Raw genomic sequence first — 17038 nt, forward strand, 5'->3', positions numbered from 1 at the left:
TTAGAAAATAAAGCTCTTTTTTTTAATTCCTTTTTTCCTCATTTTCTACCAGGAGAGGCAAAACACAAGCAGCTGAATTAGACTGAGACACGTTATTAGAGCAGTGGGGACACAAGCTGATTTTACACTGACTGGTCTCTGCAAAGTCAGACCAGTTGTAGGCACACATCAGTACAGTGACTGTGCAAGTTTCAGCAACACCAATTCTTATACCTGCCAAGCCAAGACGTCAGGCTTGTAAAAGCACATATTTGGCGTAAGTTTTAAGAATGTAATAAAACAGGATATATATTTCTGTTTAAATGCTTAACTCCATAAAAGCATATTTACCCAATACCTTTCCCGTTAAACCACACAGTCTGTACAAATTGTTTTAATTAGGCACAGCTTCCCCAGTAAAGGAATGCACCCAGCTAGATCCACTGTACAGTATAAAGGTATAGAGTTAGAAATACACACACGTGCATCTGACATATGTAACAGTTATGAATAAATGATACTAATTCCTACCTGCAACATGCAGACAGTTCAGACTATTTAAAGACAGTTTAGAGCAGTTTTGGGGAACTTTCCCAGAGAAACAGAAGATATTTAGTTATTCAATTTAACGATGATGTTCCCTTTATAAAACTGCCTGGCTTTCTGCTTTACCCTAAGGCATCTGCTGTCCAATTCAGTGGTTCACACGCAGAAAAGCATCAAGCAAAAATTACCTGCAGGTTTATAATTTTGGAGCAATCTCTACAGCAAACACTACCAAATAAAGCAGACTGTTATTTCATTGGGAGGTATGACAGTTTGATCAACATTTGTAGACTCCTGAAGCAAGATGAACTACTGCAACACCCATCTCAATTGATTAAGACATGTAGCATTGGTTTTTCTTTGGTCCAGCTATATCATATGGACTGAACTTGCAAGTGCCTATGTGGTATTTCATCCTTTAATGTGAAGTTATTAATCAAGCTTTAATTGAGGAAGCAAAGCTTAACTACTACAGTCACTACAGATTATGTTATGCCAAACTTAATACAAGAAACACTTTCAGATTCACTGAAGACTCACACCAAGTGTGTGGTTTCATGCAATGGAACCAATATTCATGCAACTATTGAGTTTGAAAAATTTAGCTAAATGCTCTAATTTTTCCTCAAAGCACATGATTCTAAAGCACTTGTTTAAAACATAAGCTCAGTGGTCTCCTTTTCTTGATGTGATACTCAAAGGTCCTTAACACCCCCTTGGTACTTCCCACCCCACCAGTTCCCTTTTCAGGGGTTTGAGGATCTGCCAAGGACAGTGCATAGTAGGGAAGGTCACTCGTGGGAAGGCAGAGCTTGTCAGACACAGCACGGTGTTCTCTTCATGTTCAGCAACTTGCTTGGTTCAGATCTACAGAAAACAACCGAGTCACTGGCAGATGTCTCCCCTGGCAGAGCCAGCGCTAACACATTCCAGAAACCAGTCCATCTTTTCCTCTTCTCTGCTCCCTGCTAGCTTGGGGCTTTTTCCCCAGCAGCAGCTTGTGATGGCAAACATTTGTTATTTTGTAACAAAACCATAGGCTGTACTTGAATTATTCCTTTCCCCTAAAAAAGCCTCATAGGAAGAAGTCTAATTATATACATTCTAAACTGAATGTGAAGAAAAGACCACCATCCCATGTGGTTTTACCTTTTGTTATTATAAAAAAAAAGCCAAGAGGAAACCCTTGGTAAGAGTGGAGCATATTAATTATGACAAGACATCATGACATACCAGTGAGATGTAAAGGCCGCTAATAACACTTTTTGTAGTAATTAGTGCAAGATAGTTATCCCATATAAACAAATACTTGATGGTAGACTTCAGTGATAAACAATTCACTTGATGACATTTACATATAAATACACATAAATAAAAACCTACGTAATTTAGGTTTGTAGTTAACAAAAAGTATGGTCTGAAATGAATTAAATGTAATTGTATCTAGCTGGATCAAAGCTCTTCCTATAATGATACTCAAGTATGCGGGGTATGAAAAGCATAAATGTACAATTCTCAATTTAGTAAAGTACTACTCTATAAAACAGAATAATGAAAACAGCTCTTACATTTTAATGTAAAGTATAAAATTGTATATTTACATTTACATACACTTTACTGAACTACATTAGGTAGCTCATGGTAAAAAAACATCCCTTTTTGAAAATCTTGCAAAAAATACATCAACTGCAGATATGATCAAAAGTTACTAAGTTAGCAGCTGACATAACATCTGTATTAAAAATATATTTTAGGAAAATACCTGGAAAGATCTAAACACCAGTAAACACTTTAAAACTATTTGTGAAGTAAAAATTGTAGCAAAACCCAGAAGAAGCTAGCAAGGGTAACAGGAACTATTGCATACTGCTCTTTAAGAGCCATGTAGAGACTTAGAACAGAAGCAGCAGATATGGTAGGAGTTTTGTGGTGTAACACACCACAAAGTGGAAACCGGAGGAAAATAGGAAACCAGTTATCCAACTTCTCTCTCGGTTTATTATCACTTTTATGGGGAGAAGTATAAGAAGATGACAGAGTTCCTCTCACTGAGCTTATCCTCCATCAAAGGCTAAAACAAATTGGTAAAAGGAACCCAATTTCAAGAGCCTTGGACCCCGAACTTAGAAACATTTACCGTATGTACTTACAGTTCAGTGGATGATAAATCAGATTATTACACTACAAGTTGCAGGTTAACTTTAAGAGTTAACACTATTTTGCAATATGAAGTGCTTCTTAATATATATATCTATATAATATATAGATATTTGTAAAATACTCGTGCAGATTTGATAGAACAAACTATGGAGTCTTTTCTTCCCATTAACATTAAACTCTCAAGTCTTTTCTTCGCATTTACAGATCTTTACCTCCTACACAAGGAGTCTCAGGATTCAACAAGGATTTCCACAATATGATCAAGCTCATTAAGATCAGATTTACAATTAGAGTTAGAAGCTGTATTTGTTGGAGAAGAAAATGTTTCAAGCCCATCACAATGTCCCATTTTTGTGTTGCTCATCATGCCTGTTAACATAGTATCAAGATCATAGTAAGAATTGTCAACTTCTGAAAACAGATCTTCAACCGAATTAGGACTTTTATTCTCCAGTGTCTCAAATATTTGATCTAAAGATTTCTGAAAGTTTCCTTTATTTTCTTGTGGATTCTCCATTTCCCACACGTTGCCTTGCAGGTTTCTCGGAGCTTGCACTGAAGAGGCTGTTGACATAGTTTCTGAACTATCTTGTCCCTCGTCACCCTCAAAGTCTTTACTCAAAGTACCATAGCCTGGAACATGCTTTCCCTCAGCTTGTTCCCTAGATGAACGACAGAGGATATCTGTTGAAACAAGACGATCCAGGGATGTCTGCCCTGTACTCTGTGTACTTATCATCTGCCAAGTCCCATCCTGAGTCATTTCCTCTTGGATCTGACGTACCGTGTTGGCTATAAGTACCGAACGACAGAGGTTGGGTTCAACCAGCATGTGACACAGCTGAAGTTTAACCAAGGACATATCTAAAAGCGACTGCCTCTGAAGATTATAGGAAGGAATAGCCTTAATACCAGCCAGAGTCCCTTCAACATCTTCTTCACCATCAAAACATTTTCTCTTTAGTCCTCGAACAAACATTGTGTCCTGTTAAAAAAACAAACAAATCTTGTACAACATCAACAGCTCAGGAGGGAGGGGAGAAACAAAAAAAGACTAAAAAACAGAAAAGCAAATTTTAATCTTAAATTTAAAAAGCAAATTCTTTAAAGATAGAAACATCAGAATTGTCATACCAGGTTATAGAAAGCCAGTGTGGTACAACATGGGTCAGGAACATATGGACTGGGTCCCAAAGACGGCATTCAGGAACCAGGGGTGAGCAGGTCCACAAGGCATGGCATTGGAGAGAGGCAGGGGCTCCCAGCTCCTGGCTCCCATGAAGCTCCACACTTGATGGAAGTCAGGAGCCGCTGCTTCGCACAGAAGCAAACATCTCAATGGCTGTATTTCACCTACTGGAGAGGCAGTGCCTCCTCGCTCCTCCCGAGTTTCTACTGGCATGCTTAACCTCTAATTTTGGAAATAAAAATACAACCTGGCACACCATCTTTAAAAGATTTGACCCCTCCAGAACATTAACATGCCTAACAAAGCAACATGAAAAAAATACTACGGGCAGCATTTGTGAAAAGATTAGCTTATTTTGGCTACACAGAGAGTAGTATCTAGATTTGTTCCATGTAACTTGAGACATTCAGCTGAGGTGCCCAAAGCAGTCCTTCCAGTTCCCTTACTCAGGTGAGGAGGTGAACTGCATAATTCCAATAAGAACTGTGCAAGTCCAATAAAGATAGTAACAGTCATCCTCCATATGGGCTACTATACTCCTTTCCCAGTTGACTTAAGACAGCAAAATTCTTCTTCTGAATTGCACTATTTTTGACAACAGTGCCTCATGCAAATATTGCACTTGATCCTTGGAATACAAAGTAGCTTTTTTTTTTTAATGCAGTAGGTATAATTTCTTCTAGTCTTATAAAAAAATCAGGCTGCAAATGAAAGCTGGTATCTGATCTTTCCATTTATGCTTCTTCGTTACTTCCCTTCTAAGTCTTCTGTCCTTAAAATTCCTGTTTGTCCAATATCTGGGGATTTTTTTTTAATGCAGTAACCCAAACAAAACACAGTTTTTCAACTAAAAGCTGATAAAACCAAAATACTATTGCAGTGTCTTTCTATATAATTTCCCATTTCCCTTGGTAAGCCCTAAACTCTGCCTTGCTTTTCTGGTTGCTACAGTATATTCCATGTATTTTCTGAGAGCTCTCTCTCAGCTCTTTCAGAGTCACTAAAAATCCACCAAAGGGCAACAACACTGTTCTTTTCAAAATACATTACATGCTTATCTACTGTGAAAACCTGGGGATAGCACAGTAGCGAGATAAACACTTGGTTTGACTCCATACAACACTTCTTACATTGCTGTACATATCCATGAAATAACCTTTTTTGGGATTTGCTGACTCTTAAAAGACTCCTTTCCACTGAAGGTACAAAACTCTTTAGAAATCTTAATGTGCAGAGACTACAATATAGAATACATGAACTTGGTCTTATGGTTATTTTTCATTATTTCTTAAAAAGTTATCCATGGAATAACAATATATTAAACACCTTAGAAGTTTCTTGAAAAATTTTATCCTGTAACCTAACATATTTGCATAATTCTCATTAAATATAACCCGTGTTTCTGCCTGACAGTGCCTTTTCCAGATTTTTAGACATTCCTGCAAACTTCCTATCAGAGGATATCCTATTTATGTACAGCCACTCACCCTCCCCTCCATGTGAAACAACCTCTAGAAAGATCTTTTGGGACTATTAACAAACCATGTCATCAAACATTAAACACTGTGCAGAGTTTGCAGTTTCTTTTATTTCAACTTATATTCTTGTCAAGAGTAATTAAAACTTCAATTGAATGTTAACCTGGTTTACATACACCTAATGTTTGGCATTTAAATGCCTTCGAAGGCACACCAACAGAAAACAGAACACAGTAGAAAACTTGAAAACCTCAATACATCACTCACACACTTGGGCACGTAGGAGCAGAGGAAAAATGTTTATGGATTCTTAAAGGTAAACCTTTCACAGCATTCACTGGGGGTTTTTTATAACACTTGCTTCCAATTAGTGTCTTACACCATAAAGCCAGCTCTTTGTCACCCTGTTCTTGCGACTGCACAAAATACTGTGTTATGGTTTAATTTAAGAAACAAAAAATGACATACCAGTAACTGTGTTTGATGTACTCCTTCCTCTTCTCCCATGCTACTGAGCAAGAGTCCATACAGCAAAAGTAAGAGCACCACCTACCAAGTATGGGGAAGCAGGATGTCAGGCAAGGACAGGAGATGAAGAACAAAACAGTTTTGCTTCGATATCTCTATCCTCATGTCATTCCTACAAACTTAAATAGTACTATTAAACCCAATTCACAGATAGAACAAAAATTTGGCCAACAATACACCCAAAATCTGCAGCAGAAGGAAACTGCCAGTTTAATTCCAAGTCCTAGGCTATTACCCTGACCTTTGGACCAGCCTCTCCCTTATCCCTACACCTTTTGCCATTTAAAGAGCAAACAAAATCTTCAGTGCTCATCTGAAACATTGAAGTGAGCACAAAAGCTACTGAAAGCAAGTTACTTTTGTTACAAAATGATACATTTTTCACCTTGCTGTACAAAGCCGTGCATATCTCTGTAGCATCTAGAGAAAAAGAGCAGGCAGGCACAAACCCAAAACTGAAACGCAGCTAAACCAGAGAGAATTTTCCTTTACCAGCACAGAAACTTTATGACTAAGATTTACTTTGCAAGATGACAATAATGAAAGTAATGACAGCAATGAAGTTGTTTTAACTATAAAGGCTGAGTTTTTAAAACACATTTAAGGCAAAATAAGATTTTATATATCAAACACAACTTCCAATCGTATGCAACAATTCCCTTAATTACTGAATCCGAAAAGAATGCTGTTTCAACAGGCTACAAAAACTTTTATGATAAACTATGAAAACAATTCAGATACTTTTCTAGACATGTCTGTACAATACAAGACAGTTCTGTGTCTGCAACTGAAATGCATACCTAGAAAAGAAACAAGTAAAGAGGACGCACATGGATATCCCCTCTTGTTTTCTACTATGGGTAGTAACAAACAATTTTTCAAGGGGGTTTGCTCTCAATATTGGGAGGGAAGAAGGTGGCCGACAAAGGACTTGCGGGTGGGGGTGTAGAAAACATGTTTTTCCTCAAGAAGCTGCATTGTCATTAAAATACCACAATGGAAAAAAACCCCACCTTTAAACATTCTCAAGCCAAAATCCTTTGACTTGACCCCAAATATTCAGATTAAATGCTGTTATATCATGGAAACTGTATTTCAACCAACTCATAGTTTCATTCTCTTTTATGGACTGAGCCCACAGCAACATTCAAAATAGTGTCTCAAGGCATCTGAACTACAACTTCAGTCACACACCACAGTATCAAAACAATAAACTATTTTTTATTTCTGGCAAACACTTTATGACACTATAAAATGTCAGAAGTTTTTGCTCCCCAGCTATACTTTCAAAACACTCTATAAATGAAAAATTATCTCTTTGAGAGCCTGTTATATGGTAACCATTTGAATCCCAAAATTTCTGCTTTCCTGTAGGGTAGTTGACATGGGCATAAACTTCGTTTAAAAAAAAACCACCCCAACAAAAAACCACCCCACAATAACTACAGGTAAAAACAGTGCAGTCACGAGAAAAACAAACTGAAATATTTTCTGGTGCTATTTGGTTTATCTGACAATTTTCGGGGAACAGGCTTTGGCCGTTTGCCCCCCAGAATAGCGGACCAATACAGGAGGGGATGGTTGAAGGAGCTCTTGGTAAAAGAGCCATTACCACGTTGACAAACTAAATGACAGGGGATGCTGGCAGACCAGTCCAGTCTGTAACCTATTTACATACTAAAGAAGGAAAGTTTTCCCATGCAATATAATAATGGGCATGTGATTCCAGGTTCTTCCCTAGAGCAACTGCCAAACCACGTGGACCTCTGTTAGTATAAACTTATGAGAATATGTCCATCACAGCAATAATTTCTTTAGGTTCTGTTAACTGGCATACATATGTGCACCAGAACCCAAGTTCTCTGTAAAAGCACATTAACTTCATAGCCATTATCAGATGCAATTAAAACCTTGCACATAAATGACCTCCTGCAGACTTCTCTGCGCTGTCTCCAATAAGCACTCATCTCAAGAGAATGCTGAATTTAAAACTTAATTAATTAAAATCTCAGTACGTTTTCCTATTGATTTATGTATTAAGGTACTCAAAAAGGCATTATCCATTGTGTAAAGACTGCTCCTGCTTCAGAGTCAAGGTGTTCAAAATCCCCCAATAATTTCAAGCATCTGCCTCTGCCCAAGAGGCAATGTCTGGACTAGTTACATCATCTCCCATCTTCCACTGCTATCCCAGTGTCATGAGCTCAAACTTGGTGTGTTAAACTAAACCTCTGTTTGAAACAGTTATTAAAAAAAAAAAAAAAAAAAAAAAAAAAAAAAAAAAAGCTGTCAAGGAGACAACAGCCAGCTGCAGAATAACACACCAGGAAAAAGGAATTTGGGTGTTTGCTTTGTTTTTAATAGTAGCACAGGGAGCACAGTATTATGTAATTCATTACAAGTTTTGGTTTTAGGACTGACAAATTCCCAGTCTGCTTTACAAATAAGGTGCTTGAAATCTGATCCGACTCTTACTGGAGCATCAACTTAAGGCATTCCAGATTCACACTCAATTCAGACTCATATAGTGATATGCTGCCAAAGATACAGTTAAGTACTGAAGGGGAAAAGCTGCTTCCCGTTAGTTGGGGTAACAGAGAAGACAGGGAATTTTAGCAGTGCTCATTTTTAGGAGAAAGCAGACAAGACCTACCCAGGCCAGTGCTGGAGGTTCAGTGAAGCACAGTCTGCCTTCTGTACAGCTTTAAGTACAGTGATGATGGTTAGCAAGGGAAGACAAGAAGGGGCTGTATCTCCCCTCTACCACTCTAATTCTCTCCACTCCAACACTGGCTTTTCTAAGAACCGTGGGAAGAAACCAAAGCTCTGTGTAATGGTGAAAAAGAGACAGAAAGAGAGCTACTACTCCTCTTTAGACACGCACGTGGGCGCATATGGTGGTGTCGAGTTATAAGGTGGGATGCAGACACAGCAGAGGGCTAGCAGGGCTAGAAACATCCCTATTCGGATCGGGACAAAGGACCCTATAAAGCTCTGGGGTCTGGTCCACCCTCCGGGGCGTAGGGGGCTGGCTGGCAGGCACCTCTTCGGGGCACGAGGGATTCGCGAAGGGGTTCCAACTCCCGAGGAAGGGCAGGGTGGGCAGCTGGGGCGGGAGCTCGCGGAAACGCAGACGGGGCCGGGGTGCGCCGAGCGGGGGGAGCTCGGCAGAGCCGGGGGGAGAGGCGGGACCGGGGCGGGGAGCCGAGGGGGAGCTGCCCGGCGGTGGGAGGGCAGCGGGGAGCCCGGGGGTGGAGGCGGGGGCGACGCGGAAGCGCGGCTGGGGACGGGACCCAGCGGAGGAGGAGAGGGGAACGGGGGAACGGGGGAACGGGGCTCTTGTCCCGCCTGCCCCGGCCCCTCAGCGCGCCCGGCGGTTACTCATCGCCGCGCGCTCCCGCCGCCATTTTGAATCGGCTCTGACCCCTCCGCGGGCTCCGCCAGCGCCAGTACCAACCCCCCAAGGGCCCGACCCAGCCCAGCCCGCCGTACTCACCGCCTCGCCGCTGCTGTCGCCGCCGCTCGCGCAGGAGCCCTCACTCCGCTCCCGCCTCACCGCCCACTCCGCGCCCGAGGGACGGGCGGAGCCACCCAGCCCCGCCTCCCCACGCCCGCCATCTTATTGTCAAACCCCACAAAGGGACCAGCAGCCTCGGGGGCGGGCCTTCCCCGGCGGCCACGCCCACCAGGTGCGCGGCGACCGCTGTTATTGGCTGCCGCCAAGCCACGCAGCCTCCGCTCAGCGCTGCGATTGGCCACAGAGCCCGTCTGTCCCGCCCCGGGCTCCGCCCCCGGAGGCGGCGGGGTTGCCATGGCGGCCGGGCCCTGCCCCTCAGCCCTGAGAGGCTGAGGGAGGCGGGGGCGGGGGCGAGGCGGGGCCGCCCCGATTTCAAACGGTGGCCAGGGCCCCGCGGCGTGTCTGGGCTCTCGGCCACGGGCTCCGGCGGGAACAGGTTCAGACCTGGCCGTGCTGCAGCCCGCGGGGAGCCGCGGGAGTGGGGCGTTGGCGGCCCCGGCGCTCCCCGCCGTCAGGCGCCGCTTCCTTTAGGGCTGGGGAGCCCCCGGCGCTGCTCCCCGCCGGGATGTCAGGGGGGCCTCAGGACTCCATCAGCAAGGCCTGTGGCGTTTCCTGTTCGGGCCCGGTCGCTCGGCCTCGGGTCTCTCAGTCAAGCCGGGAACCCGCGTCCTTGGGGAGGGGGTGACGCCTCGCACACCGCGGGGAGCCGCTGTCCGAACACCAGCCCAGGTGGCCAAGAAGGCCAGTGGCATCCTGGCTTGTATCAAAAATAGTGTGGCCAGCAGGACAAGGGCAATGTTCATTCCCCTGTCCACTTCTGGTCCTCTCAGTCCTCTCAGGAAGGACATTGAGGTACTGGAGCAGGCCCAGAGAAGGGCAATGGAGCTGTTGAAGGGTCTGGAGCACAAGTCTTAGGAGGGGGAGCTGGGGGGTGTTTAGCCTGCGGAAAAGGAGGCTCTGGGGTGATCTTATCACTCTACAACTCCCTGACAGGAGATTGTACCTGGGTAGGGGTCGGTCTTTTCTCCCATGTAAGCAGTGACAGCATGAGAGGACATAGCCTTAAACTGTGCTAGTGGAGGTTTCGGTTGGACATTGGGAATAATCTCTTCGCAGCAAGAGTGATTAGACACCGGAACAGGCTGCCCAGGGAGAGTCATGTCCCTGAAAGTGTTTAAGGAAATACTGGACACGGCACTTAGCGCCAGGTCTGTTTGACACGGTGGTGTTTGGTCATAGGTTGGTCTCGAGGATCTGTGAGGTCTTTTCCAACCTAATCGCTTCTGTGATTCTGTCCCCAGAGCTGCCGCTGCCCCGCTGAGCAAACCCCCCCTCCCCGAGCCCTGCGCGCCGCTCTGACCCCAGCCCAGTGCAGCTGCACATCTGCAACCACTTAGGCCGCCCCAGCGTCTCCCAGTCGCTCTCCCGGCAGAGCAGCTACGTGCCGGCTGCTCCAGAGCTGCCAGAGGGAAGGAGGGGGGGCTGGCCCAGCCTGCGGCTGCCGCCTCCCGCCCCCGGGGCGCGTCGGGGAGGAGAGGGAAATGGAGAAAGGGTGGGATAGACAGCGGGAGCGGGGACATCAGCGAGGCTTTGGAGCTGAGGTCTCGTAGAAAAGGCTGTGAAACGGCAGAGCTGTAGCTTGGTATGATAAAGCAGGAGGAAATAGCATTTCCATGGCAAAGCAAGATCTGCCTTTGGGACGAGACAGGTTTCAAAGCGCAGTATTTCCCCTTGTTTATTTACGGTTCCTGGCACCGCGCTTATGGCATCCTGGTGCAAAAACATGATCAAAACTGTGCAGGAACAATACCGCAAAGAGATTCTCGTGCTCTGCCCAGCTCGTCATTGAATGTCCTGAGTTGGAAGGGATCCACAAGGATTTTTGAAGTGACAGCTCCTGGCCCTGCGCAGGACAACCCGAAGAATCACACCATGTGTCTGAGAGTGTTGTCCACATGCTTTTTGAACCCTGGTAGGTTTGGTGCTGTTGATTTTTAATGTTGGTGGTGTGATTTGTTTTGGTTTTTTTTTATATTTTATTTTTTCTTAGCCCCTGTCCTTTAATAAGGATTTCACTTGGGAAATAAAGGCATAACATCAAAACATGAAACATGGCTTTGGATCTGATGAATCGATTAAGATTCTCAACTACAACCAGTCTTAGCATTAGGCTTTCACTCGACTCAGGTATTTCTTTAAAAGTCTCTAAGTGACAAACATTTAGGTGTTTTCTACCATGATACCCAGACTTGCAGCAAGGAAGTGAAGTTTCCACATGCAATATATATACTCTTAACACATATTTGTCACTTTATAGTAACAGGACCACACCATATCCTTCGTTATTATGGATCACATTATTGGCCATGGTTTCCTTGGGAATATCATAATGTTCATCTAAGAAGCTCTTTGTAAGTATTCCCTCCTTGCAGCAGTGCATGCTGTTGTTTAACAGAGTGCATGCACTACCTGGATATATTTCCATACCAGCACCCTTGACACCACACAGATCTGAGTTTTTCATCAGTAGCTAGGCTGATGTTTACACTGTTATGCCTGTGGTTTCACATTGTAACACACAGCTCTCCAGGGTGGTTTTCCCATGTTGGAAATTGAAAATCCCCTCGGTGACATCGTGTTGCATTAACTTCAAACTAGAGATCCTTACAGTGGCTCCTGGACAGTCGAAATAGTGGTCTGCTTTTCCTTGTTTTTCTATCACAATATTTTCTGGCAGGCCTTAGCCTTTGAGTTCAACTAAACCAACAAAGTGACCTGAACAGATGATGACTGTGTCTCCTTCATAACAAGCATTTACAGCTGACAACAGGTCATGGTGAAACTGTATTTCTAGGTTTTCACCAGGATCAGCTACAAGCCCAGAAGGCACATGGTGTTCGAGGATGTCACAATGCAACCTCAGTCAAGGCTCAACACATCACACAAAGTAATCAAAGTCATCCTCCTCATCCCAGTCCTCCAGATGCACTGGTAGAAGAACCTGACGTGCTCTATAGCTTATGCTGTCTGGTCAAGCTCTCCTGATTCATACACAGTCCACAGCTCCTGCACTGGTACCTGACATCCCTTCAGCTTCAAGGGTTCCTGCATGTGCTCCAAGGCAAAGCTGCTGTCCTATGACTTGCACAGGACAGGCTCTCTGAGTTGCACAACTGCTTTAAGAGCTGAGTAGTCCACACCAAACACCCCAATAAGAACCTCAATCATGCCAGATTTCCTGCCATCCACACATTTCAAGGACTTTTTCCAGGTACTCATATGTGAATTGTTTCACCTCGGAAGCTGTACAGTGTTAAGGAAGACTTTGGACCCTGAGTTGGCAGAGGCAGAGTTTGTTGAGCTGGTGCCTCTGGAGAGGGACCCAGAACAAAGAAATCCTTGGGCCTTTATCCCTCAGAATCTCTGCACCTGATTCTTCCCGTGCTCCTTACTTGCCTAATAGTGTGGAGTTTTCCAACACCTCATTGGATTCTTTCTCCGTGTCCATGTGGGCAGGCCATTAATTGTTCTTTTCTTCCAGCTTGGGGCCCTCCAGGGCTTCAACCTTATCTGAAGATAGTCTTTCTCTGTTTACTCCCCTGCTTAGCTCTCCATGCTAACAAACAATGCATTTAAAGTTCCCAGGCTTTGACCAGGGCCCACTCATGCTAAGCTGTAAGCAAGTTACAATTAAACTTAACCCTAGACTACTAATGTCTAAAATTCTATAAGTAAACTTAATTTAATCCCCAACATGCAGTCAGCCAAGATGTAACCCTGGCAAGATCTAAATCACTTGTGAAGCAAAAGATGATTGGTGTGAAAAGTATCTGGAAAAAGCACATTCCCGTCTGGCACAGTCCTTCCTAAAAACAGTCCCTGGTTTGTCAGGACTGCCGCAGTCACTCCAGGAGTCATCGCTCCAGACGCTCTCAGCATCTTCCCGGAGCAGACCTAGGGCTCCCTCTCAGTGCACTCTGGCAAGCCACCACCTCTCACAGCCAGCAGCAGGGCCTGACCATCCCCCCACAGCCCCCTGGCAGCCCTAGCTCGGCAGGAATTCAAATAGGTGTTCCCACAACAAATCCTGCAAGAACCTTTGAGCCTCCATGGAGGCCCCTCTCGAGGCAGTATGAGGGCTGTTCCCTGGAGGATCGCTGCCAGAAGAGTTCATTTGCTTGGCTCTTTGTAGTGATAGCATTATCTATACAGTAAGGTACTTAAGTCCCCTCTCCTTATCCCCCTTTTTTTTTCTTCTGATTAGCTATAATGACAGGGTCTTGACTGTTTTGTTTGTGGGTTCCCCCCCCAGTAACCTCATGAAACAAGAGGATGTCTTATGGCTTAAGAACTACATCATCTATGTTTCTGATTAAACCAGTGAAAGAAAAATTGTGAAAGGCTCTCCGTTTTCTTTGAAAAGCTGAGAAACTATTGATGTCTCATCAAGATATGATGAGATTTGATTATTCTCAGGAGAAAACAACTCTCACATCTCACATATGGGAGAAAAAAACCTCGAAAACTCAAAATGGAAAAATCTGGACAGACCTATGCAAAACAAAATAGCCTGAAGTATCTACTAGAGAGCAAACAATCTCTGATAGAACTAGAGTTAAAAACAATTTAATTTAATTATAACCACAGTATAATAAAGAGAACAATCAAATTTTAGCTACACTCTAAAAGTTTTCACTCTCCTACTGGTTTCCGTAAATGAAATTTTAACACCAGAGTTAAAAAGAACAGATGAAAACCTGGTAATTTCCCAAAGAGATATTTATATATTGAGAAAGCTATCTCATCTGGGGAAACTTTTGCAGCTAAGATAATCTGCAAGCAAAAGGAAAACTGATGCCGAAGTTAAAGTTTGAGAGACAAAGCGTGGGGCTGTGCTGGACAGAGATGTCTACGAAACAACCTGGCAGGGGAAATGAAAAATGAAGCAAATAACTGCATACAAAGAAAAGCAAAGAAAGGAGGGAATTACTGGTTAGAAGTGTCCGGCAACTTTTAAATGGGAAGGGAATTCAGAGTATCGACCCAAAACTTCTAGACAACTGAGAGGCATTGCACCTAGTGAGACAACTGCAGAGCAGCCTACCTGCTGATGAAATGAATAACACGGGGGACAGGGAAAATGATGCAAACCAGCTCAGTAGGTCTGTCGGATCACCACTGACACCCAGTAAAACCTTCAGACCGAGTGACAGTTCTAAAGGGATTTAAAAGCACTGGCAGCCTGTATAAAATATGAATGGGATGCTCTTCTTTGCCTGAAACAGGAGGTACAGGGCTGGTTTAACAGGAACAGGCATCGCCTTGACCTCTCCAAGCAGATCCTCAGCATGTGGTGGGGCTTCATTGAGCTGGAGGACTGTGTCGAGTGGAGCTGCTGCCTTCGGCCCCTTCCCTTGGCTGGGCAGCTGTTGGCTGGTGCTCCGCAGGGATGAAGGACGGGCCTGGCTCCAATCTGTGAGCGCTGCGTGTGCGCACAGGCTCCAGCCGCGCCGCCTCCTCGGAGCGGAGCATCAGCGGCTGCGGGAGCTGTGCTGGCAGCCAGCTCTGGCTCTCCCCATCCCACAGCCCGCCTGCGCTGCCGGGAGCCCTGGCCAGCCCCTTCCTCCGGCGGTGGCTGGTACAGGGTGGTGTGACCTGCGTGCCATGCTCGTTGGAAAGCAGCCACTGCTCCCTCCCTCCGTCCCAGCCCCCTTCCTTCTCTTCTGGACAAGTCTGTGCTGTGCTTGATGCGTCGGGAGCTTTGCTGCTCCTTTCTCAGGGCTGCTCAGCCCCTACTGTGCTGGCCAGACTTTCGCACATCGGCTGTGACGAGAAGGCCGGTTTTGAGTTGGATAGTGTTTATAAAACCTCAGAAAGTAACACAAACTCAGTGTCCAGGAGCGGGGCTGAAACTGCGCTTTTGAAAGACAAAAAAAAAAAAAAAAAAGGAACCAGACATGACTCAGCCCTGAGCTGGAAGCTGTGAGCTGTCGTCAGCGCAGTGCTGTGCTCTGGCTGGCGACTCTAACTGGGAGACAAGGTGTGTTAGCTCAAGCTCTGTGCTTTACCGGCACAACTGCATGTGGTTTGGAAGAGTTTTTTGGCTGTGATCCCACTGGTTCAGAACGGGGACGGAGCTTGCTTGCCTCTGCCTGCTAAAGACAATGTGGATTTGCTCTGAGTCTGTATTGTTTCTCTCATAATTACTGTTTGATTAAAGCATTTAAGATACGTTTGTCTTTTTAATTTGGCTCCAGTGTAGGGCAGGAGGCCCACTCCTAAATGTGCCATTTATTTAAGCCCAACCTGGCAAATTCTGATTACCTCTCAGATAGGCAGCATTATGAAACAGTCCTGAGTGCTTCTGCAGGCAAGCACATTCCTGCAGCAGAGCTAGCCTAAAAAATCCAGAGGCAGATGGAAGAAAGGCTAAGGAGGGTAATTAAATGTGGCTGTTTCCTAAGAAATAAGCCTGTAGTAGCAGCTCAGCTGGGCCCCATAAGCCAGGTACAGGATACAACTTCACTGCAACCGCAGTGCACTGAATTTAAGAGAAAGCATGTTTGTCTTGTTACAGTGTGTTAACGTGTGGATCGACAGAGGTGGCTGGAAGTTCTGTTCAGCCTTCAGTGAGGGTAAGCTTCTCTGCTGCTCTGAGCCTGGAAGGGCTCTTGCTCTTCCAGGAGGGGTTGGACAAAGAACAGCAGGCCTATAAAACAAACCAAAGCTCATAGCAAGCGAGTGAACATTTGCGGGCTAACTGTAGCCTGATGTTGGATGATAATGATGCTGGCATCAAATGTTAGTGGCCTACAAAATGAGAATAGCATAGTCAGAGCACTCATCACACCAGCTAATCCACGCACCAGCTAACACGTCTGAATATGGCAGTATTGGCTCAGCTGGGTGTTTGTGCTGGCGAGAAGCTAAAGAGCAGTAGCAGGCAGGTGATGGGAGGGGGTGTGTGGCTGTCAGCACAACAATGGCAAAGCAAATCCCTTCTTAGGCAGAAATCTGTCTGCCTCAGGCCACCAGCCTCAGGCCTTAGGTTTTATGGCTGTGGGTATCTGATCTATCTACTAGGAGGCCAGGGGGATTAGGGGTGACATGAGCCAAGAAAAGAGTTCTTTGTAAGAACTTGTACAGACTAAGATACTCTGTGAGCTAAAAGCAGAACTGTTGTGTTTACCCAAGCCAGCGAGTAACTTTATGGAACCCATAATAAATTGCTAAGAAGTGGTATTAGTATGTTTTGACTGCAGGAAATAGAGTGGAAACAGGACACAGGGAAGCTGTTAAGCTTGTTCTAGTCCACAAACTTTCTTAGCCTGCCTGGCTGAAGTATTGTGTTGAAGTTAAAGATCCCTCATGTGCAGGTAGGTGTTGAAATCACTGACCATCAGTTTCCTCTTACAGTGGAAAGAACCTGAAAGGAAGAGTGCCCTCCTGTTACTCTATTTCTTTATGCTCCTAAACCAGCAGGATGTGACAAAATAAAAATTAAAAAAGTGTTTTCAGCAAGATTTAGAGTTGCCAGACAGTTCAGAGAAGGGATTCTACATGGTGGGTGAGATGCAAAGCTACAAAGGGGCTACAAAGCTACAAAGGGGCTACAAAGCTACAAAACCAAAGGGGCTACGA

At 44.8% G+C, this 17038-nt stretch overlaps 1 protein-coding gene and 1 pseudogene across 4 annotated transcripts; both read right to left on the reverse strand.

Moving 5' to 3' along the window:
* CDCA4 (cell division cycle associated 4) lies at positions 1-9511 on the reverse strand. 4 transcript variants are annotated; one of them, XM_027716700.2, is made up of 4 exons: positions 9377-9511; positions 8534-8706; positions 5821-5901; positions 1-3670 (listed from the first exon to the last, which is right to left on the reverse strand). In XM_027716700.2, the coding sequence occupies exons 3-4, from the start codon at positions 5857-5859 to the stop codon at positions 2915-2917; spliced, it is 795 nt and encodes a 264-aa protein (XP_027572501.2). In that variant the 5' UTR covers positions 5860-5901; positions 8534-8706; positions 9377-9511; the 3' UTR covers positions 1-2914. The 4 variants fall into 4 exon arrangements, with proteins under 4 accessions (XP_027572501.2, XP_027572502.2, XP_039234917.1 ...); XM_027716701.2 differs by lacking the exon at positions 8534-8706; XM_039378983.1 differs by lacking the exons at positions 8534-8706; positions 9377-9511 and adding an exon at positions 8765-9096.
* A 2136-nt stretch (positions 9512-11647) lies between these two features.
* On the reverse strand, positions 11648-12905 carry LOC113985689 (annotated as a pseudogene).
* Positions 12906-17038: the final 4133 nt, after the last annotated feature.

The sequence above is a fragment of the Pipra filicauda genome, unplaced genomic scaffold (assembly GCF_003945595.2).
Source record: "Pipra filicauda isolate LSUMZ 115617 unplaced genomic scaffold, ASM394559v2 scaffold151_size3305965_pilon, whole genome shotgun sequence".
NCBI classification, from domain to species: Eukaryota; Metazoa; Chordata; class Aves; order Passeriformes; family Pipridae; genus Pipra; species Pipra filicauda.